Source organism: Enoplosus armatus, chromosome 3, assembly GCF_043641665.1.
Source record: "Enoplosus armatus isolate fEnoArm2 chromosome 3, fEnoArm2.hap1, whole genome shotgun sequence".
Classification (NCBI taxonomy): Eukaryota; Metazoa; Chordata; class Actinopteri; order Centrarchiformes; family Enoplosidae; genus Enoplosus; species Enoplosus armatus.
The window spans coordinates 23,097,498-23,119,316 of NC_092182.1; the positions used below are offsets into that span (position 1 = coordinate 23,097,498).

At 40.6% G+C, this 21,819-nt stretch overlaps 2 protein-coding genes across 2 annotated transcripts; both read left to right on the forward strand.

The window, feature by feature from the left end:
* Positions 1 to 750: 750 nt before the first annotated feature.
* On the forward strand, positions 751 to 5,958 carry pnp4a (purine nucleoside phosphorylase 4a). Its single transcript, XM_070902599.1, has 7 exons — positions 751 to 770; positions 2,010 to 2,173; positions 2,849 to 2,952; positions 4,600 to 4,775; positions 5,029 to 5,219; positions 5,607 to 5,686; positions 5,806 to 5,958. Exons 1-7 carry the CDS (start codon positions 751 to 753, stop codon positions 5,956 to 5,958), a joined length of 888 nt encoding a protein of 295 aa, XP_070758700.1.
* A 9,991-nt stretch (positions 5,959 to 15,949) lies between these two features.
* Positions 15,950 to 19,333, forward strand: rem1 (RAS (RAD and GEM)-like GTP-binding 1). The gene is made up of 5 exons (XM_070903070.1): positions 15,950 to 16,015; positions 16,058 to 16,316; positions 18,156 to 18,238; positions 18,729 to 18,936; positions 19,056 to 19,333. Exons 1-5 carry the CDS (start codon positions 15,950 to 15,952, stop codon positions 19,331 to 19,333), a joined length of 894 nt encoding a protein of 297 aa, XP_070759171.1.
* Positions 19,334 to 21,819: the final 2,486 nt, after the last annotated feature.

Sequence of the window (21,819 nt, forward strand, 5' to 3'; positions counted from 1 at the left end):
TTGCTAACTTGCTAACTGAACCTATAGATTCTATAGATATTTGGCACATTTCACTACATGTTTTGAAATATTTAAATGAAGTTACAAGCTAATTATGAGTCACTAGCTGACTAATTCCCAAGCAAACTAACACACTAAAGCAAGCTGAGGCTATCAATGATAACCTGCTAATTGTGCAAGCAGGTTGTAAGAGAGGCTAATAATGGATTTTGTTACCGTAGGACAGAGTCAGGCTAGCTGTTTCCAGTCTTTATGCTAAGCTAACGGCTGGCTGTGGGAGTGGTATCGTCTGTCTCATCTTATCTTATCAATATTCATAACTGTTATGAGAGTGTGTTTGGAGGTCACGACCAAGTCACAGCTGACTGTGTGTGTGTGTGTGTGTGTGTTGAGCCTCAGGGTCAGAGTTAGAGTGAGTTAACAAAAAAGTGAAATCACGTTACTGTCGGGGGGGGGGCGTGACGCCACTTACACAATCCCCCCCCAAAAAAAACAAATCCTGTTTCGATAGGAATCCACCCACACACATTTCTACAACACCGTAGTCCTATTGGCTGCTGCCGATGAATGGACGAGTTGTTGACCAATCAGGAGCATGTGACTAGTAAATATGTAGGCCGGTCAGCATGAGCAGGCCGCACTCTGACTGTCCCTCCATCATACACACTTATACACACACACACACACACACACACACATCAGTCTGCTTTATATTCTTCATCATCATCTGTTGTCTGTCATCCGTCCATCATGCACAGCAAAGAGATCAGGTGAGAAAACTCCTTTATTATGTTTTATGTGTCTTTTTATAACAATGTTGTTGTTGTTGTTGTTGTTTTGAAACTAACATCAACACCTTTCTCTCAACATACTTGAACAGTGTTACAGTACTTGTGACTCCTCGTCATTGCATATTTCTACTGTGACCAGTTCAAACAAATGGGGATTGTTTTCTTTGAATGATTTTCAGAAGCTTGAAAAGGTGCATTTGTTCAGTAATTCAGAAAAAAGTCAAAGATCAGAGGAAAGTAATGTGTCTTTTTCTGCTTTCTTGTTCCGTTGGTGGTGGTAATATTTATAAATCAGACTGTGGTTTACGGTGTAGTTTCATTGTATGAATGAGAGAATGAGACTATGGGAAACGAGGGAGTAACAACTGGGCATTATAGAGGAAAGAAGGTATAAATTATACTCAAAGTATTTTTGTAAATAGTGGGTACTTACAGGGTACAGGACTGGGAAACACAACTGAAGTTTTTGTACCTATTAATGAGAAATAATGTGTTAATTATTGAGCTTTAGAGGTACTGCTAGGTGGGTTTTGGGACCTTTGGACAGAGTCAGATTAGCTGTTTCCCCCAGTCTTTATGCTAAGCTAAATTAGCCGACTGCTGTGGCAGTAGTTTCATACTGGGGTGTTTCGGAGGCAGGGAGGGTCTAATTAAAGACTGAGTTATATTGTGGAAAAATGGATGTTGCTGTTACTTGTATTCTAGAGGTAGAAGTGTGTTTAATTGTTCCTACTTCTGTCGCTAAAAGGCTAATAATATCATTAACGTTGCAGTATTTTGGTTCATATGGATGCGTATCCGAGGGCTTCACAGTGGAGGTCTTTGGATCTGATTTAAGCTGACTTGTGGAAAACTACCTGACCCCAACATGCATATGCAATACATTTTTATAAAAAAGAGACCAGAAGCGAAAGCAGCCAGAACCGGTCTGAATATACCTGTGGGTAATTAGACCTGATCCAGATTGTGGTGGACCTGAACAGACCCTGACAGCAGCACGATGCTCCACCAGTTAACAAGAGCAGCAATTCATCTCTCCACAGCTCAGACTCTCCATCTGCATCTAAAACACATTTTCTCCTGTGATGATGATGATGATGATGATGATGACGATGATGCACCACGTGATCAGATCTGGTCTGGAGGCAAAGTGAATTCACACTCACCTAAAATGATTTAAAATAATTTCCTCCTGTCTTCTCTTCTTCCTGTGTGTAGTCATGACGAATACCAGAAGACAGCCGATTGGCTGATGTCTCGGACAAAGCACCGCCCCCAGGTAGCGATCATCTGCGGGTCCGGACTGGGCATGCTCGCTGACACCCTCAAGTGTCAGGACTCCTTCGCTTATTCTGACATACCGGGCTTCCCACAGAGCACAGGTACTGACAGCCATCTACAACATGCTGCTCACCACATATTCACTCATATTTTACACTTAGATTGACTGCTATGTTTAATTTATTGATAAACAGTGTTTTCATATATAAATTCAGTACTTTCTATATAAATGTTAAATTCATGACCTACAGAATGCAAATTACAATTAAAGCTGAATGTTTTCAGCTGAACAGACAAGATTTGTGATTTAATAAATCTGTTAAATTTCATCTGTGTAGAATTCACAAACTGTTTGTGCTTTTAGTCTCTAAAGCTGAGCAGACACTGCGGGGGGGAAAAAACAGCCAACCAAAATGTCTGACCTGCCAGAAATCAAAGAGCCATATTGTTGATCAATCTGGCAATTATTCATCAACCGCCTCAAACTGAGCAACAAACAACAGCTGATCCGGAGGAAATTCATCCCGACTATAAATGTTGGCACAATTAAAAGAAACATGCGTGGATAGTACCTGTCAGGACGTGTTTAGCCTAGCTAAGCACAAAGACTGGAAGCAGGGGGAAACTGCTAGCATAGCTCCACTGAAAGAGAAAGCTGTCTGGCTACAGGTCTGGTTTACATGTAGATTTACACGTTGTATGTGGGTTAATTACCGTCACTATATCCGTCTCTCACCGTTATCCTGACTCACACTGTCACTGTGTGTGTGTTGCAGTGCAGGGTCATGCCGGTCGGCTGGTTTTCGGGGAGCTGAAGGGGAAGACATGTGTGTGCATGCAGGGTCGCTTCCACATGTATGAAGGACACCCACTCTGCAAGGTACACACACACACACACACACACACACGTTTCTATCACTAACCTTAAAGTAATCGTTCGACATTTCGACATTTTGGGAAATACTTATTCCGCTTTTTGATATCACTCTCAACCACCAGCAGCCAAAGACTGGAAACACAGGAAACAGCCTGGTCTGATGACAAAATTCACCTTCCAGCACCTAAAGCTCATTAATTAACACGTTGTATCTCATTTGTTTAATCCGTACAAATAACAACGTGTAAAAACAACAATTCACCATTTTACAGAGGTCAGTGGTTGGAAATGGTCCGGCACATAACCCCCTTTAATTAGCTGATTTAAACTCAGTAAACACAAATAATATCTGCATATGGCAAACACTATACACACACACACACACACACACACACACACACACACTTTGAGCTGATTAAAGCACCTCAGTCACAAATATAACTGTTCGTAATCAGCAGCATGAGACTGAACCTGTAATATGATCTGTGTGTGTGTGTGTGTGTGTGTGCGTGTGCGTGTGCATGTGTACATGCATGCGTGTCTGTGTGTCTGTATTTGTGAACCCGGCTCAGGTCATGCATGAGTTTGGTCACATGCAGTCTTTTAGCAGACCGGTGAATGCTGCTATTGTTTACTTCGATATCACACACACACACACACACACACACACTCACACACTCTTGTGTGTGTGTGTGTAACAGAGTCTGTATGATCTGATTCCACTTGCTATTTCATGTAGATTTGTTGGCTCAAGGGCGCCCTCCCTCAGGGGTGGTAAATGCCACTGGCACCTTAGAGGCATTGCCAGTTGTGAAAGACATGCCCGCGGTAGGTTGCTGTGCACAGCACTGTAGGCAAATGTGGTGTATTAATGTCTATATGTCCGCCATATGAACATATATGCACTGTGGGTTACGGAAACATTAATTAGAAGAGTTACAAATGGGTTACTGTACTTTTTAAGTGGTAAAAATGTACAATTAACGGTATAACACATCTGTTAAGTTAGCTAGCTAGCTAGCATCAATGTTAAAATAATTTGTTGATCTTTTGTAGTGTGCTGTGTGTGAGCTGCCTGAATCGAGCCAACTAAGAAACTGACCGGTACATGTTTTGTTCCCGTTCAGATATTAAACGGCGGCACAAAAAGATAAACCAGCCTCTTCATCATCATTATTTACACAACGCAGAGTCGAGGGGTTGATAGAACCGGCCAGTTACAGCGAAGTGTAGCTGAGCGCGGTTACATGTGTCATGCTGAGAAGAACTGACTGTCCTCTAGTTGGCGCTCTACAGAGGCTCCTTCACAACAAAATTTCCAACACAATTTATTATACCTCTGACACATCAGAGGATTTTTTGGAAGCAGGATTTGTTCACAGGCGTAGAGGAAGTTCTACCTGGAAGGCTGCGCTGAGGGCAAAAAGACCCAAAACATCACCATTTACAGTAAAGTAATCTGATTGGTAGATTATGTAATTGACGGGAGACGCTGCCTGAAATTTTAAACTCAAGAGAGTTTCAAGCAACATCCTGCATCACGTGAGGAACAACTGTCTCCATGACAACGAACCTTAACAGGAAGAGAGACAAATGATTACCAATGACGAGAGACCTGTCTGTCTGTCTGCCTGTCTGTCTGTTCATCAGGTAACATTTCCAGTTCGAGTCTTCAAGCTGTTGGGGGTGGAGACTCTGATTGTGACAAACGCTGCCGGCTCATTGGCTGACGGCCTCCAGCCTGGTGACATCATGATCATCAAAGACCACGTCAACTTCCCCGGATTGGTCGGTCTGAACCCGCTGAGCGGACCCAACGACGACAAGTAAAGATACATAAACCTGCTTATGTGTTGTCTGTGTCATTGTTATTATTTGTTTTTCTTTTTGATGTTTGTCTTTAAATTCATTGTTTGTGTCTTATATAACTATTTGTCACACTGTTGTTGTTTATTGTCATCATACTGTAATGACTCAGTTGTCATAGTAACAAAGTATTTGTTTGTTGCTTTGTTGTATTGCTGTTGAGGGCTTTGTTTCAGTTGTTGCTTATTGTGGTTTATTATTTGTTGTTTACAGGTTCGGGCCTCGTTTCCCGGCCATGTCAGGTTGCTATGACAAAGGCCTGCGTTGCCTAGCAATGGAGATCGCCAAGCAGCTGGGCGTGGCTGGCCTCATGCAGGAGGGCGTGTACGCCATGGTGGGTGGGCCAAACTTTGAAAGCATCGCTGAGGCCAGACTGTTGCATCGATTGGGGGTGGACGCTGTCGGTAAGACACACACACACACACACACACACATTCAGCCACAATATGAACAAACAACATCCTGATGATTTAACATTTCTCAGAGCCTTACTGGTCATTAGAATATAATGGGTTCATCCTCTGAGGAGCAGGAAGTCTTTTCTGAATGTATAACTTATATTATCTCCATGATCCTGTTACCCCAACCGCTGTCCTCTGTGCAGAGTGTACATAGCAACCAGCACATAAACCAGGATCAAGACCATGTTTTTGCATTTCCTGAATATACTTATGGAAAAGGAGGAGATAAATAACTTACAATAGATAAAATACTTTATGAGGATTACAGACTATTCAGCTGCAACAGTAACTTCAGTTACTTCAGTAACGTCAGCTGTTGTGTGTTTACAGGTATGAGTACGGCTCCTGAGGTCGTCGTGGCAACTCACTGCGGTCTGAGAGTCTTCGGCCTCTCTCTGATCACTAATAAGGTAAACACACCGATCAATACATCAATGTATTGATTAACTGACTCTCTGCCTGGCAGACTTAAAGATTCATTGATTAACTGACTGATTATTTATTTGATTGATTGACTGATCTGTGACAGGTGGTGAAGAGTTACGAGGACTCGGACAGTGTGAATCATGAGGGCGTCCTGGAGGTCGGTCGGCTGCGCTCTCACACTGTGCAGCAGCTGGTGACCGAACTGATCAGCAAGATGGAGATCAATAACAACAACAACACCAATAATGCTGTCTGAACACACACACCCGTGTACATATTTGATTGTTGTGTTTACAACCTTTTTTAGACCTTTCCTTTGTTTTCGTTTATCATCCTTCATGTTATTTTTTACCTTTGCTGTAAAAAAAACGTTATTTATATCAACAAGGTGCCTAATAATTCTCTATCAGGGTAAATTTGAATGTAAGTATTAATTTAGGAAATTTTATGTTACAGATCCTACAGATTAATATAACGATGACCACTGTGTTTGATGGTGCTTTAATATAAAAGGATATCAGATATATATTATAATATTAGTCTTCTATTGTACATTGTTCCTGTTGAATTATGGGATTTTATTTTGTAAAAAAAAACCACTGACTCCCTGATCCGCGTTAATCTGATTAAAACATGCTGACAAACCTCCTGCCTCCTGTTTCCTGTTTTGTTGATCTGTAGCTGCAGTTTCTCTAATGTCCACTAGGTGCTGCTGTGATAAAACTCTGACTGTATTGAAGTGAATGGGAAAACCCCTCAACCTCTCTCAACAATCAATACAGTTTTTCTCTTCTATGGACAATAAGGCCATAACTAAAACAAGGAAATAGATGAAGGCAACCAATAAACAGTATTTTGATTTTTAAATGACACATTTTGAAATGGAAAATAACACATGATACTTAAAAAACCACAACTGGAAAATGCCATGACACCAACACTGCCTTCACACATTCAAACAAGACTGTGAGTCTAAAGCTATGCTAATGACCCACAACTGTACTTCATCAACACACATGTTAGCCTGCTAACATGTGCTAATTAGCACTAAACAAAAAGTACAGCTGAAGTAATGTCAGTCTTGCACGTATTTGGTCGTAAACCCAAGTATTGGACAAATTACAATTTAGAGCCGATGATGGTGCTAGATGAAAAGTCAGAGGATCCCCAGGGTCATTAGGTTTCACCCTCTGGGCACCACGAATAACTGTACCAAATTTCAATCCATCTAATAATTGTTGAGATATTTCAATCTGGACTAACGGACTAACATTGCCATCCCTGGAGCCACGCCGCCAGCATGGCTAAAAATGCATTCACATACAAACGTCTACATCGGTGGAGAAACAGCTCGTTTCATTCATGAGTAACTGAAGCACGACTCGGTTACATGCTCTCGATCTCTTTTCAAATTCTAAACCAGAGTTGATTATGTAATTATGGTTCTATGAATTGTGGATGGCTTCCATAGACAATCGGTAATAACAGAGTAATTGAGTCTGTGGTGGTGAGGACGAATTAAACCGAACTCTCCACATCGCTGACAGTTCCTACTTGAAGATGCTGCCAGAACAAAAATAATATTCCGTAGTTTAAAATGATGATCACCTTAGTGTAGTTTACATCCGGCCATTTGACAACTTTGATTGGTTTAAGGAATTCAAACAGAACAGAATGTTTTCTTTCAACTTCAGGGTTTAACCTTTCTGAACAACAAACCACTTGCGTCCTTCAAAGTACAGGATCCCAACAGGAGAGGCAGGTATGTTAAACATACAAATCATGACATGCTTGAAGATATTTTACAATGACAGTTGTACGTATCACTGTGGCTTTATGTTTCACCAGACTGCTGGTGTGAAGTACTGCTAGTGTCGTGTAGAAGCTGCAGTGTTTATCACAGCCACAAAATGAACAAACATCCTGATGCTGTATCTGTTCTTAGAGTCTTACCAGTAGCAGAGTTAAAAATGTAAAGTTGAGTTTGTATTTTTTAACATTATTCCTGTAACAAATTTCTTGAGCTGGTGTTTGACTGAAATGATCATGTTCTGGGAGATGACGAGGTCCTGGATCAGGGCTAGAGACCGGTCAGGGATGGATGAGAAAAGTGATGACACAGATGTGAATTTTATTTTACAACTTCAATGTGTTCGTTAAGTAATCAGAGGGAAAAGGCGTCAAGAACAATCTCCGTCTATTGAGAAAACACTCTCCTCAAGGTCCATGTAGTAGTTGTTCTGGAGCTTTCGATCACAGTCAAAAGCTCCAGAACAGGCACTAAATGTGCCTCGTGTTGAAGAACAAACTCTAAACTTCAATGTTAATTTATCTTTTTTTCCCAAAACAGGTGTGTAGTGTTGAGGAGCCCATCGCTGCCCCCTGTTGTTCAGATATCAGTGGGACGATGACGCAGACGGTGACCTCTGAACTCTTCTTTGTGTCCCTGGTGGTTCTGCTGCTGGTTCTCATAGTTCTGCTGGTTCTCTGCTTGATCCTCAGACGCAGCAAAAACAGGTAAGAACCCACAGATGCCTCCGCCTTTGAGCTAAACAGCTCCTGTAGCCAGGTGGGCTTTGCATATTGGGATGCTAGCAGCTAGCTGGAGAAGTAATTGAAGCACCCTCCCGTTTCGTTGTTTCTCCAGGGAATCTCCCATAATTTGTATGGCCCTCAAACTTTATTATGAATTGTCATACTCAGATCCATATATCCATATACTCAAGTTGCCAGATCGTCTATGAAACACAATCTAGGCTTTTAGCGATGGACTTTTGAAGCGTTCCTGTGGGTTCTGATTCCTCAGAAACCTCACAGAGCTGAAGATCTCGGCAGGAAGACCTGCTCGCATCCTGACCATCAGAACTGAGCCAGACCATGTCCACCAGCTGCTGGACCAGCTGCTGGACCGATTCTTTCTCCAGGTGGAACCCGGACCGGAATCTGGAGACGAACCTGGAGACGAACCTGGAGACGAACTTGGAGCAGAACGTGGAGCAGATTCTGGGTCAGAGCCAGAGGTTTCAACAGCAGCTTCTTCTCCCAAAATAAGTAGGTGTTATTGAATCAAACCTTTTCAGCTCCATAAGCAGTTAGTTTCTCCCTGTTCACTACAGTCTCCTTCTTCTTATGCAGACCCTAAATATACAAACAGACTAGACAATTAAGTCCAGATGGATAATAAGACAAATAAATACAAGTGTGAGTGTGCATTTCTGAAGCAAGCTGTAATGGATCAAGAACAGAATACAAAACTGAATAAAATTAAATCTAATTCGAATCTGGGCGGTAGAAATTAAACAAGCTTGACTTTAAAGTTTGAGTTTTTCAACCTTTACTTTACTTTTACTTTTAACTGTTCATGAGCCATTTCCTCTTGAGTTTACAGTCGTTCTCTTCCTTTCAGAGACTCTGAACCATCAGTTCAGTCAGCAGTAGCTCCACCTGCTGGTGCTGAGATGAACTATAGACGTTACTGAGACTTAACATTTTCTATCTGAACCTCGGAAAAAACTGATTTTTCTGAATTATTCAGGTTTTAAGTGACTTTGACTGAAGCTTGATGTAGATTTGTCTCTCTCCTGCAACAGTGAACACTCTTCAGGACAAACTGTGGAAATGGATCACTGTTGCAAATCCTCCTCCAGGTGAAAGTCTGTATGGATCAAAACTCACATTCCTATTTACATAAATCAACGACATAAATACATACAAAAATAATACACAGAAGCTTATAATATTAGGTGATTAGGTAATTTAGTTTAAGAATTTTACTTTAATACTGCATTTACTTCACATGATTTTCATTGTTATTATTTCAATTATCCTTATATCTGTCATTTTTTATCTATTTTTGTGAAACTTAATTATATCTTATAAATTAATTTAAGTCATTTCATATTGATGTCCTCCACTCCAGCCACTCCTCCTCCTCCTCCTCCTCCTCCTCCCGCCAATCAGGATCAAACGATCGACCTCGGCCCTCAGCAGTCAGATGCATCCCAGCATTCCTCTCTCTCCTTTCAGTGTGCCTCCTGCAGTTCATACTGGGAGGAGGAGGAGGAGCAACATGATGAGTCACAACTTTAGAGAGAAATCAAGGAATCAACTGTAATTACTATGAGGATAAACAGCTTTTTATTTTAATATGAATAACATTAAAATACACACTGACTGAATTAAAAAAATTTAATCTGTCTGCCGGCAACCTCAAATATTGTGTCAGATTTGATTATGTTGATTTGATTTCCAGAACCAATTTGTTCATTAGTCATTTTAGATTTTATTTTATGTTACTCTCAGGTCATGCAAGCATTCACTGATTTTAAAACACACAATCAGTCATTTCACTTACCACGTTATAGATATGTCCACATATATAACTGAAGAGTTTGACTTAAAGATGAAAAGTAATCATTTTCTGTGTCAACTGATCATAATTTAAAATAATTTTTACTTTTTCAAGTTCAAGTATATTTGTCATTCAAAGTATAACAAACACAACTGAGATTAAATATTTTGTACATGGGCAGAGTGTACAAGTGTAAAGTGTATGGTTGCATCAAAGTGCAATTAAAAATCTAAGCATGTTCAAATAAACCTTAGTAAAGGATATAGCAGAGGAAAAGATAAAACACAATATGTATGCATGCAAACATATACACGTGTAGTAGCAATACAAATTATTAGGGCTGAGAAAATGAGAACTCCATTAAACTGAACAGTTTCAGTGCAGCAGTGTCGCAATACCTCCAGAGACCATGTGGGGGCAGCAGGAGTCAATGTTCCACATAATACAACAACTGCTAATACAGTAGGTCTATTAGTGCCACATAGTTCTGCTACAAATAATCAATTTCAACACTTGAGCTGTCTGTAGAGAACAGTTTAACAAATCACTGTTGATAGAACTAGACGAGAGGTATCGGTAACCACAGGTCTGCATAAGTGACAAACAGGTAGCAGCAATGCATTTACAAATTATAGCAGGAACAGTATACAATAAAATCATTCATAATGTCTTTGGCAGTTTCACGTGCTTTTCTGTGACAGAAATTGTTCATAAAAGTTTTTCACCTCAGTAGAGAAAATGCAAAGTTACAACATTGTTTTTTGTTGTCGTTGATTTATGGATGTGATATTTCTATAAAAGACAAGAGATTCAAGAGAGCACGTAATGTTCTCCAATCAGGTGCCAACTCATTCAGAGACATAAAAATAATCATATAAATGTACCAAAATGGAAGGTATAAAACATAAGAATAAAATAAAAAATATATGAAAATCAAATGTACAATTTACAATATCAAATTTAGGAGAGGCCATTAAAAATGTGCCATTAGAATATCAACATACTGTATTATGTTTTATATTGCTAAAAGAATATACTTAAAATAAAAGAGCAAAAGTGTAAGAAATGGATTAAACAGTGTGTTTCTACAGTGTATTACGCTACATGTCCGGCTAACTACCTACAGTAGTAGAGAATGGAAATCCTGCTGATATACGCTATATAACAATATACGTTTACATTGGAACAAAATCACAAAACAGTCTGCGCCTTAAAATTCATTTACTTCATGAATTAAATTTCAATACTTTATACAGCTTTACACTGCAATACAAGAACAATTGTTTCTATATTTCAATGTCTTTCACATCGATCATCAACTGGTGACTTGTTACTCAGGACTTGTTAGCTTTAGCTTCAGTCAGTTAGCATGACATCATGTGCTGTATGTAGCCATCAAGTGCATTTTTAAGACCCTTTTACAGGTTTTAAAAAGTTAGTTGGAGACAGCATTTTCTCATAACTCATGACGCTAACTTTAGCTTAATTAGCTAGCTAGCTACAGCTGATAAAAACTACCAGCTAGTTATCATTTCAGTTCAGCTTCTTTCATCTACTTCTGTCTTAAATCAATGACCCATTGTTTGATAAACATGCTAAGAATTTAGATGGTAAATCTGTCCACATTATCATTGTAAATCACATAATTGCTGTGCAAGAATATAAAGCTTATCGGGCAAAGCAATCGGCTTAGTGAATGGTCAGTTACTCTAATGGTAGGATAACAAGACAAAAAGAAAATCCATGTATTCAGAGAAATGCAACTAAAAATGAAAAGAGAAACTCCATCTGAACTCAGCTGACCCTCACCAGTGATATCAGTCTGCCTGCAGAAGGAGTTGATGGAGCTGCTGGTGGAGCCGGATTGGATGAGGTGATGGTGATGTGGGAGGAAACTCCTCCCCTTAAATTTTAAACTTTTAAACTGAGGGGGTGGATGAAATCTAAACATCTGTGATGGGTTGAGTTTCAGTAAGAGCACTCACACCGGCACAGAGGAAGTGATGTGTGTTTGTCTTTGATCTAATTTTCCATGTCAGCTCATGTGTAAACTGTGGAAACCCACTTGTGACAGAAAAAAAATATAATATATAAAAGTTACTCAAGATAAATCTAAATTATGAAACACCAGGCAACAAAGCAGACATCTCCCCCTAACCACTCCTACTAATGTAAGCCTGTTTGGAGATTGTTAGAATCATGCTTGTATGCAATACCATTGAAAATAGTGAAATATGATACGGAATTTGTGTAAAAACTGTATTGACTTTGTATTTGTAATGAGTGATACTGACAGGGTTTTGTCATAGCGCCGTCTAGTGGACATCTCTCACTTCAACGTGCCGGTTTTCTCTATATTTTATAGAGCAATTAATCAATTAATTGAGAAAATATTTACAGCGGAGAAAAACGATATGGATCTGAAATGTTAGATTGAACACGAATTAAACTGGACCTTCTTCATTTAGCTTACTGAACTGCTAGTTAGCTTGTCATCATAGTATCCAAGTCAGATAGATGACGACATCCTTGTCAGTTAGTCCTTCATCAGTTTGTTGAATATGTGTCCTATTTGCCGCTTCTTCTTACACTGCTGATTTTTAACCTTGCCTTAAAAATGTTCAGCACTTCACAACACAACTTAAATGTGCTTAATAAATAAAGGGAGTTGACTTAAACTGGTCCTTTGTCAACTAAACTGGTGTCTTTGTCAGTTAGCTTCGTCAGCTAGCTGATAAAATGGTGATCTTCGTCAGCTAGCTAATTAGTAAACTGGTATCTTTGTCAGTTAGCTTCGTCGGCTGGCTGATAAAATGGTGATCTTCGTCAGCTAGCTAATTAGTAAACTGGTATCTTTGTCAGTTAGCTTCGTCGGCTGGCTGATAAAATGGTGATCTTCGTCAGCTAGCTAATTAGTAAACTGGTATCTTTGTCAGTTAGCTTCGTCAGCTAGCTGATAAAATGGTGATGCTTTGTCAGCTAGCTAATTAGTAAACTGGTATCTTTGTCAGTTAGCTTCGTCGGCTGGCTGATAAAATGGTTATCCTTCGTCAGCTAGCTAATTAGTAAACTGGTATCTTTATCAATTAGTCCTTCATCAGCTAGCTAGTTGGTAAACTGGTCCTTTGTCAGCTGGCTAGTTAGTAAACAGGTTAGTAATTTGTCAACTAAACTGGTATCTTTATCAGTCATTCATAAGCTACTTAGTTAGTAAACTGTTCCTTTATCAGTTAGCTATGTAGTGCTAGTTTGTTAATTGGTCCTTTGTATTGCTAGTCCTTTATTTAGTAAGCTGATAATTAGAAAAAATGGTTCTGCATCAGCTAGTCCTTCATTTGCTAGCTAGTTAGATCTTTTCATTACCCAGCCATAGAAGGCCATCAGTATCTCTTTTAACATGTCCTATATAGAAGAAACATCTCTTGTCATGTAACTTTCAAGTTGGTAAATGAACAGAATATTTAAAGCTTGTATCCCGTCCATTGTGTTTTCTGTATTTTGGGGGGTTGTGTTGATGACTATAAACTCATCCTTAATCTGACCCCAGATGGAGTCAAAGAAAAATAAAATGTTATAATGTTTTATATGTAAACGAGGCTATCCTGACTGAACTGTTTCATGAAGCCGAACTGTGACTCTTGGGTCAAACAGGAAGTGACCGAAATGTTTCCTAATCCAACTCACACTGATAAAACAACGCACACCCACACTGCACACACACACACACACACACACACACACTCCCTCCTCTGTCATCTGTTTCTCCTCTGCTGTCGCTCTGACACACACACACACACACACACACACACACACAGAGGGAGGTAGATAAGTCTGTGATTCCACTGTTGAATTTTTAACGCTGTTGTGGAACTTTTTTTTTCCAGACGGGTTACTGTGGCACCGGGGTACTGTTACACCGCCAGAGACACAGAGACAGGGTTCAGTTCAGTTCTGCTATTTACCGAGGCTGGACAGAAACAAGACTGTTCATGGGGTGTACGGTAAGTTACTCTATCTGTCTATCTATTGCATGTTATTTTTGCATGTTATAAAGTTTTACAGCTGTCCCTTTTCACACATTGATTATTGTCTCTCACTTATGAAATGTCCAAAAACAAATTCACATTATATCAGCACGTGATTTTCAGTTTTTTAATACATGCAAAAACACCAAATTCACATTTAATAACACATGTGACATGTGACACATATTTCACATGTAAAGTGTAGTTTGGAAATAAATTATAAACGTAAATTTCTCATGTTTTTTTAAGGAGTTTCTGGTTGATCTCACTTCAATAAGAGCAACTGATGTAGTTCATTAACTCTTTTCAACTAGCTAACGAGCAGTCATATACAGTATGACATTTTACATGATAGACCCGTGATCTCTGACCGTTGACCAGTTGACTGTCTGGTGGTTGTAGTTCTGTTGTGGATAAATAAGCAGAAATTTGAAATAAATTACTGGTTATGAACAGTAATTTTGAAGGATTTTCTGACCTGGTCAGACTCGCCCTCACCATCACTGTCGTACTTGGCACCTTTAAATACTTGAATTATTTATTGTAGGAGGTTTGTGTGTCCGTGCTCTCTCTGCATACTGGAGGTTTTCATGGCCACATTCAGTTTCTGTTAACCGGGATTCGACCTGGGAATCAAGCTAGGTGTGTTCCAAATCATATATATATATATATGTATGTGTGTATATATATGTATGTATATGTATATGTATATATATATATATGGTAGTTTCAACTGATTCTGGTCCCAGTCTTTTGTTCATTGTAAGAGGCCTACAACAGACTGCTTTATTTACAAAAGGGAAAGGAATGTGATGATGTGTGAACTAGCATAAATCTACTACTACTAACAGTAACTTTACATCACAATACTAAGCATGCTGAGTGTCATCAATGTAAAGGGATGTAGCCTGTCACAGGAAGTGCGCTCCCAATGTAAATATTGGAAACAATTGTTCAGAAAGGGTTTGAATTTTTAAGATCTATACTCTTGTATGGTGCCCTGTTTTTACTAAGTCATAGTGTAACTATGTTCAAAATAAGCTATGTGTCTTAAACATACCTCGTGCAACAGCATGCTTTTATCTCTGTCAATTAGTGTTTCATCAGCTAGCTAAAACAAATAAACAAATAGTTAGTGAACTGAGCAGGTTGCACTGAACCAGACAAAATCCAGGTTCTTGGCATTAATGTTGTCTTGTACCCCCATGCCCCCTGAGGTAGTTCACTCTGCTCCAGGCCACACGCCCCTATCAAGACGTGAAAACAGAAATCAAATGAAATGAGATCTTAGGTTGATCTTTAAAGAATATTGCCAGTTTCGCACAAACAAAACAAAAGAGAGAGTTCAAAGTAGTGTGTAGAATGAAAAGCAGAACATACACTTATTTAAACAGGAAGTCTCTTGAGACACAATATTTCTTTTATAAGAGAAACTTGCCTAAAATGGCAGCGTACAGCGTAATGTCGTACTTTCACTGGTTGAAAGTTTCCAGTCTGTTGCACCTGTAACCACACCCAACAGTGATGTCACAGTGTACTGACACACCCTGGAGTACGCTTCTACATCACTGCAGCAAGGTGAGTTAAAGTTAAACTGCTGGGCTGCGGCAGACGTGATCTTTGCTTGTACACTGGTGGTGACCGCTGTCTCAGAATATGGAGAGAAAACAGCATCATGTTTCGGCTTTTCAGAAAGACTGAGACTAGATTGGTCACGCCAGAGTAACACTCTGTGGTTGGCCATTCTGAATGTCAATCAAAAGATCTTTCACAAATCTTAAAGATCATAGTGAACCAGACTTCATTCTGAAACTTCATTCTGTTTCTCCTCCCTCAGGCCCTTCCTGTCCTGATGTTGTTACCGTAGCAACATGACCCTCAACACCCAGAGAGAAAAGGAACCCCTGCGGCGGCGAGGCAGCACGCCAATTCCTCCCGCCCACTTTTACCAGCACCCATCCTGGACTCAGGACCCTCAGTTCCCCAGCAGCACCCAGCCCGACCCCGAGCAGCCCCGCCTCCAGCGCAGCCACCCTCCTCTGGGACAGTCGGCGTCCTATCACCCTGGAGACAAGTCCCTCCACTATCGCGCCCAGTGGAGTTCAGACTCGGAGGACGACTCGCAAAGTGACTCGGACTGTGTTTACAGAGTGGTGTTGCTAGGCGACCACGGCGTTGGAAAGACCAGCCTCGCAGGAATCTTTGCCGGGATCACAGAGAAAGATGAACAACCTGGAGGTGGGATGTTATGTTTCGGTGGTCTGATTAGTTTATCGAATTTAACTGTTGATCTTGAATGTTGTCACTTTAAACAAATACTATATTTTATACATTTTCTTGTTGACACTTCAATATTGACATATTTGCACTCTGTAAATTATCGTCAGAACACAGATTTCCATCATATCAGATGTTCCAATATTCAGATTTCCTGCATGGACAGGAAATGATGCAAACATGCAGAGGAAATGATGAACGTGGCATTGGAGGAGAACAGCTATAAACTAGAAAGAAGTCGATTTTGCTGCGGATACTGCTGTAAAACAAGTCAGTTTATCAACCAATGCAAAGAATAACAACTGATATTGTTTGCAGTTGTTGGTTTCCTGTCGACAGCTTTACACATGTATTTTTTATTATGGTGGTCATTGGGATTTCTGGGCAGCAGGAGATGTTTTTTTATGGCAGGAAAAACTGGCAGGTGAAGAAGAAGAGTTACCAAAATTGTTACAGTAAATATGAAGCTACCGCCAGAAGCTGGCTAAATTAGCTTAGCATAAAGACTGGAAACAGGGGGAAGCAGCTAGTCAGGCTCTGTCCAAACGTAACAAAATCCACCTACCAGCATCTCAAAAGCTCACTAATTAATATGTATCTGGTCTTGTAACCTGCTGGTTGCTGAGCAACTCGTCCTAAGTTACCATGAATTAGTCCAGTACATAAAATGGTGACGTGTTGTTTTTACACTTGCGTTTGTTTGTACGGTTACATGTTAATTAGTGTACAGTCATTTGAGTGGTATCAGTCTTCTCACTTATCTCTTGGCAATAAGTGTATTTCCCAAAATGTTGAACTCCACTAATTTTCCATGTTAAGATCTGTTTACTGGTCATGGTTAGTTCTCAACCTTTGACCTCTGCTGCTCAGATTTTGAGTGTCTCTTGAATCCAACAACTTGATATGGAAGTGACAGACTGAATCACTGAAGAACCCCTTCAGTGTTTTCGGCCATGTTTTATTGTTGTGTTACAGCTTTCATACTCAGCTCAGTCCTCAAAAGATCGGTGCTCAGTTTCTGTCTCTGACTTTGTTCTGACATCACAACCTTGACTGACCTGACATCATTGATCAGCTCCTGTGTCACGTGCTGATTGGCCTGAGGCCATGATTGACATCCTGTATTGATCCATGATAGTCTGACATGGTGTGAGGGGGCAGAGCCTGTCTGCTGTTAGTTTTCAGGTTGACTGAGCTCTGGGTCTTGTTACACTTTCTACTTTAGTTTTACATGTATTTGTTGTTCTTGTTGCTGTTGTTTGCCTGAAGTTATTAATTGTGTTGTTGTTGTTGTTGTTTACCAGGTTGTTGTTTGTCTCTTTATGATCACAGATATAAAAGTCAGCTGTGACTTGTTTATGGTCCTCCATGTTGTTTACTGGTTTTAGCCATGCTCACGTCGTGGCTCTGGGTGATGTTGGTCGGTCGGTCGACCACTTTGGTCCAGACTGAAATATCTCAACAACTGTTGGATAAATTGCCATGAAATGTATAAATATCATAACTCTGATCCCCTGACTTTTCATTTAGCACCATCATCAGGTTTTAATGTGTCAATACTTTGGTTTATGACCTGCAAAACTATTGACATTCCCATCACCCTCAGTCTGTGTTTAGTGCTAGTAGATGTTAGCATTCTCACTGGCTAAACTGGATGATGGACAATGTAAACATCGTACCAGCATGTTAGCATGCTAACATTAGCATTTAGCTCAAACCACCACTGTGCCAAAGATTAGCCTCACAGAGCTGCTGGTACGGCTGTAGATTTTAAGTCTTGTTGTTTATTGTTTGTTACAGAGGACACATACGAGCGGACACTGACAGTAGATGGAGAGGAAACCACACTCATCGTCATGGATACCTGGGAGAACGACAGACTGGTACAGTGTGTGTTGATGAAGTACAGTTGTGGAGCATTAGATGTCAGATTGAAACAGAGGATTATGGGTACGTGGCGTCCTTCAGAGGGACCTGATGTGGCTGATTTCAAACCTGTCTGGACAATTTGGCTTCTGTGGGTTTCATGTTCAGATCCACATAAGATAACGACAACAATGTTGTATAATTATGTTGAGATCATGAAATAAAAGGTCAAAGTATTATTTTGTTATTTTTTCACAAAATTTAATTTAACAGGAGAACTTGCTTAACTCAGTTGTTGAAGCAAACTTCATGTTCCTCCTTCACAATAAATGCCTTCCAGAGAGGTTTAAAAAAACAGAGAGGTTTTTATTGTGGAGCATTCGTAACGCTGTGATGTTACAGCTCTTTTCTGTTGGTTGGATCCAGAACACACTGAAGGGACTACATCTCATGACATAAGATGTTTCTTCTTCTCTTTCTCTGTGTCCGTGTGTCTCTACCTGTCAGGAGGCGGGGGACGGCTCCTCTCAGGACGATTGTCTAAAGGTTGGGAGTGCTTACGTCATCGTCTACTCCGTCACCGACCGCTCTAGCTTCGACTCCGCCGCTGAGCTCCGTATAACGCTGCGACGCACCCGCCAGGCCGAAAACATTCCCATCATCCTCGTGGGCAACAAGAGCGACCTGGTCCGGTCCAGAGAGGTCGCTGTGGAAGGTGGGGGTCAAAGGTCACAGGTCATACGTACAGATATTGATATATAACAAATTAATAACGGGTTACGATTGACTGATTCTAGTGTAATAATTTATTCCCTTTCTGTCTTTGTATCCCAGAGGGCCGAGCGTGTGCGGTGGTGTTTGACTGTAAGTTCATTGAGACGTCGGCGTCTCTGCAGCACAACGTGGGCGAGCTGTTCGAGGGCGTGGTCCGACAGATCCGCCTCCGTAGGGACGGCAATGAGGCCGTCCAGCGCCGACGCTCCATCTACAAACGCAAAGAGAGCCTTACCCAGAAGGCTCGGCGCTTCCTGGACCGGCTGGTAGCACGCAACAACCAGCGCATGGCGGTCAAAGCGCGGTCCAAGAGCTGCCACGACCTGGCCGTCCTCTGAAAACATGTGTCCACCAGGAGCGTCAGGTTGGACTTTCTTTGACTTGTTGAAGTTCTCTCTGGTTGTGATATCATGGGCGATGGCGATGCTTACGACAACAAAAATGATCAGAAGCGAACAGAGTCAGCGGACAGTTACATTATTGTGCGTACGCCGCTGCGACCAACTCATTTTCCTGTTTGACCACTGGGTCTCAAACTTGTGACTGAAAAATCAGACTGACTGTAAAAGATCATCACCGTGGGGCTAAAGGTTGGATGAGTATTCAGTGTGTGTGTGTGTGTGTGTGTGTGTGTGTGTGACCAGGTGACCGTTCAGGATGTCCTATAGTTTCCACTGTGCTGTTCTCCTGAAGTTTCTACTGTTTTTAGTTCAACACTGTGCAGAATAAAGTCTTCTCAAACAGTCCTCTCAAAACCATGTTTTACAGATATCCAATACAGATGACCGCCACTATGATATAAACATATATTTGCTTTGTTTATTTTTTTGTTTACATGCAGATGATTGTAGATTGCAATCATACCTTAGCAACCATAACTAGATACAGCCGGTCTGTAAGTCTTGTTGAAGCTGTGTTCATGGGGCTGTAGTAAAAAAGATACTCTAGACAAAGGGTTTGGAGGCTCGTGTCTTCACTGAGCCTGCTACAAAACAAAGAACACTAGAGCAAAAGTGTAAGGACTGGATTAAACAATGTATTTATCTGCTCCAACGTAAGCTGTTAACATTAACATTTATGGCATTTTTGGCTAACTAGTTTACGACGTACAGTATAACCTAGCGTTACTTCTAAAGCCAAGAGTTACTACATCTTTAGCTACCTACATTATTTTGTCAGGTTACAGGTTACATTACAAAAAGCCCTGTTCACGACTGGAACATTCACAGAGTGGGAGCCAGTCCTGGATGATATCAGAGTTTAGGCTAATGTTAAATATCATCTAGCAGAAGTTGACATTTGGGTAAAGGTTGTCAGCTAGAAATGAGAAGCAGCTTTTCTGAACTTATGTCTGAAATCAAGGAGCATTTCGATTGTATGTCTTTTCATTGTAAACTGCACATGTGCAGTGTGAGAGTGGACAGCTTGACAGACATAGCAACAGTAACTATGGGGAACAGGGCTCAGTGAAATTGTCCTTTATTTTATTCATTTTAAATAATTTAATTGAGTTTTAAAGTATTACCTTCATTTTATCTTACATTTTTATCAAATAGGTTTTTTTTATATCATTTGATTTAATGTAAAATTACAAACCAAATCATCATCTTCATGTGTTTTTTATTTTTTTTATTTCTTTAGTTATAATCTCTTTACTGCAGGAGCTGCAGGGATCAAACCGTCTTCCACTTCACATGAACACACGCTCAGGTCGCCGCATCAACCCCGGGCCTCCTGGATGTTTACTGTTGCCATGGTGACCTGTGCTTAGCGTTAGCCACAGTTGAAGAAGGGGCAGTTTACTGGGCGGTCGTCATGACGACGGAGTTGCATGCTGACACCTCTGTGGGGTTGACAAAAAACAGGCCGAGTGTTTGGCTGATGGATGGGATAGTGTCTTTTAAAGGGCATTTTCTGCCCTGAGTTTAGCCTGTCAGGCTGTGGGGAACCGCACGCTGCCTGATTGGCTGTTATTGGCCCAAATATAAGAGAGTACGTTTTTCTGGAAGTTACATTTACTAAGACAGCCATGCTTGTGGCTCTTTGAGGCTGTACCTAGACACAGCGGTACTTGCTAACATCAGCTTGCCAACATGCTCACAATGACAATGCTAACATGCTGATGTTAAGCAGGTAATGTTTACCATGTTCACCATCTTAGTTTAGCGTGTTTGCATGCTAAGATTTGCTAATTAACACAAAGTACAGCTGAGTCTGATGGGAATGTCATTAGTTTTATAAACCAAAGTCATGGACAAATGTTGAGCTGATAATGGCGCTAGAAAGGTATGTTATTAAAATCATCCTGAGATGAACATGAGTGTTTGTATCAAATTTCACAGAAATCCATCCAATAGTTGTTGAGACATTTCACTGAGAGCCACGAAAGTTTACATAAAGTAAAAATGAAGCTGAGCTGCTGTGAAATAACAACAAACTGGTTTAAATCAGCAACGGTTTATCTGGAAACCACATCTGACTGGTTGTCCCAGTTTTTACTGATCAAATATCCTATCTATTTATTGATCGGGTAAGAACACACACACACTCACACACACACACACTCTCACACATACACGTACACATACACACACACACACACACACACACTCTGTGCTTGTGCAGGGACAGTAGATGGAGGAGGAGTGTTTAACATTGATTTGATGAGGGTAATGGAAAAAATGCATGACTCTGCTCAACCCGGATGACACACACACACACACACACACACACACAGAGCAGAGAGAGTGATGTGTAAACATCCTCTCAGTGGAGGAGGACCAGAGGTTCTGTGAGTTCAGCTCCCTCCTGAATCTGATATGAA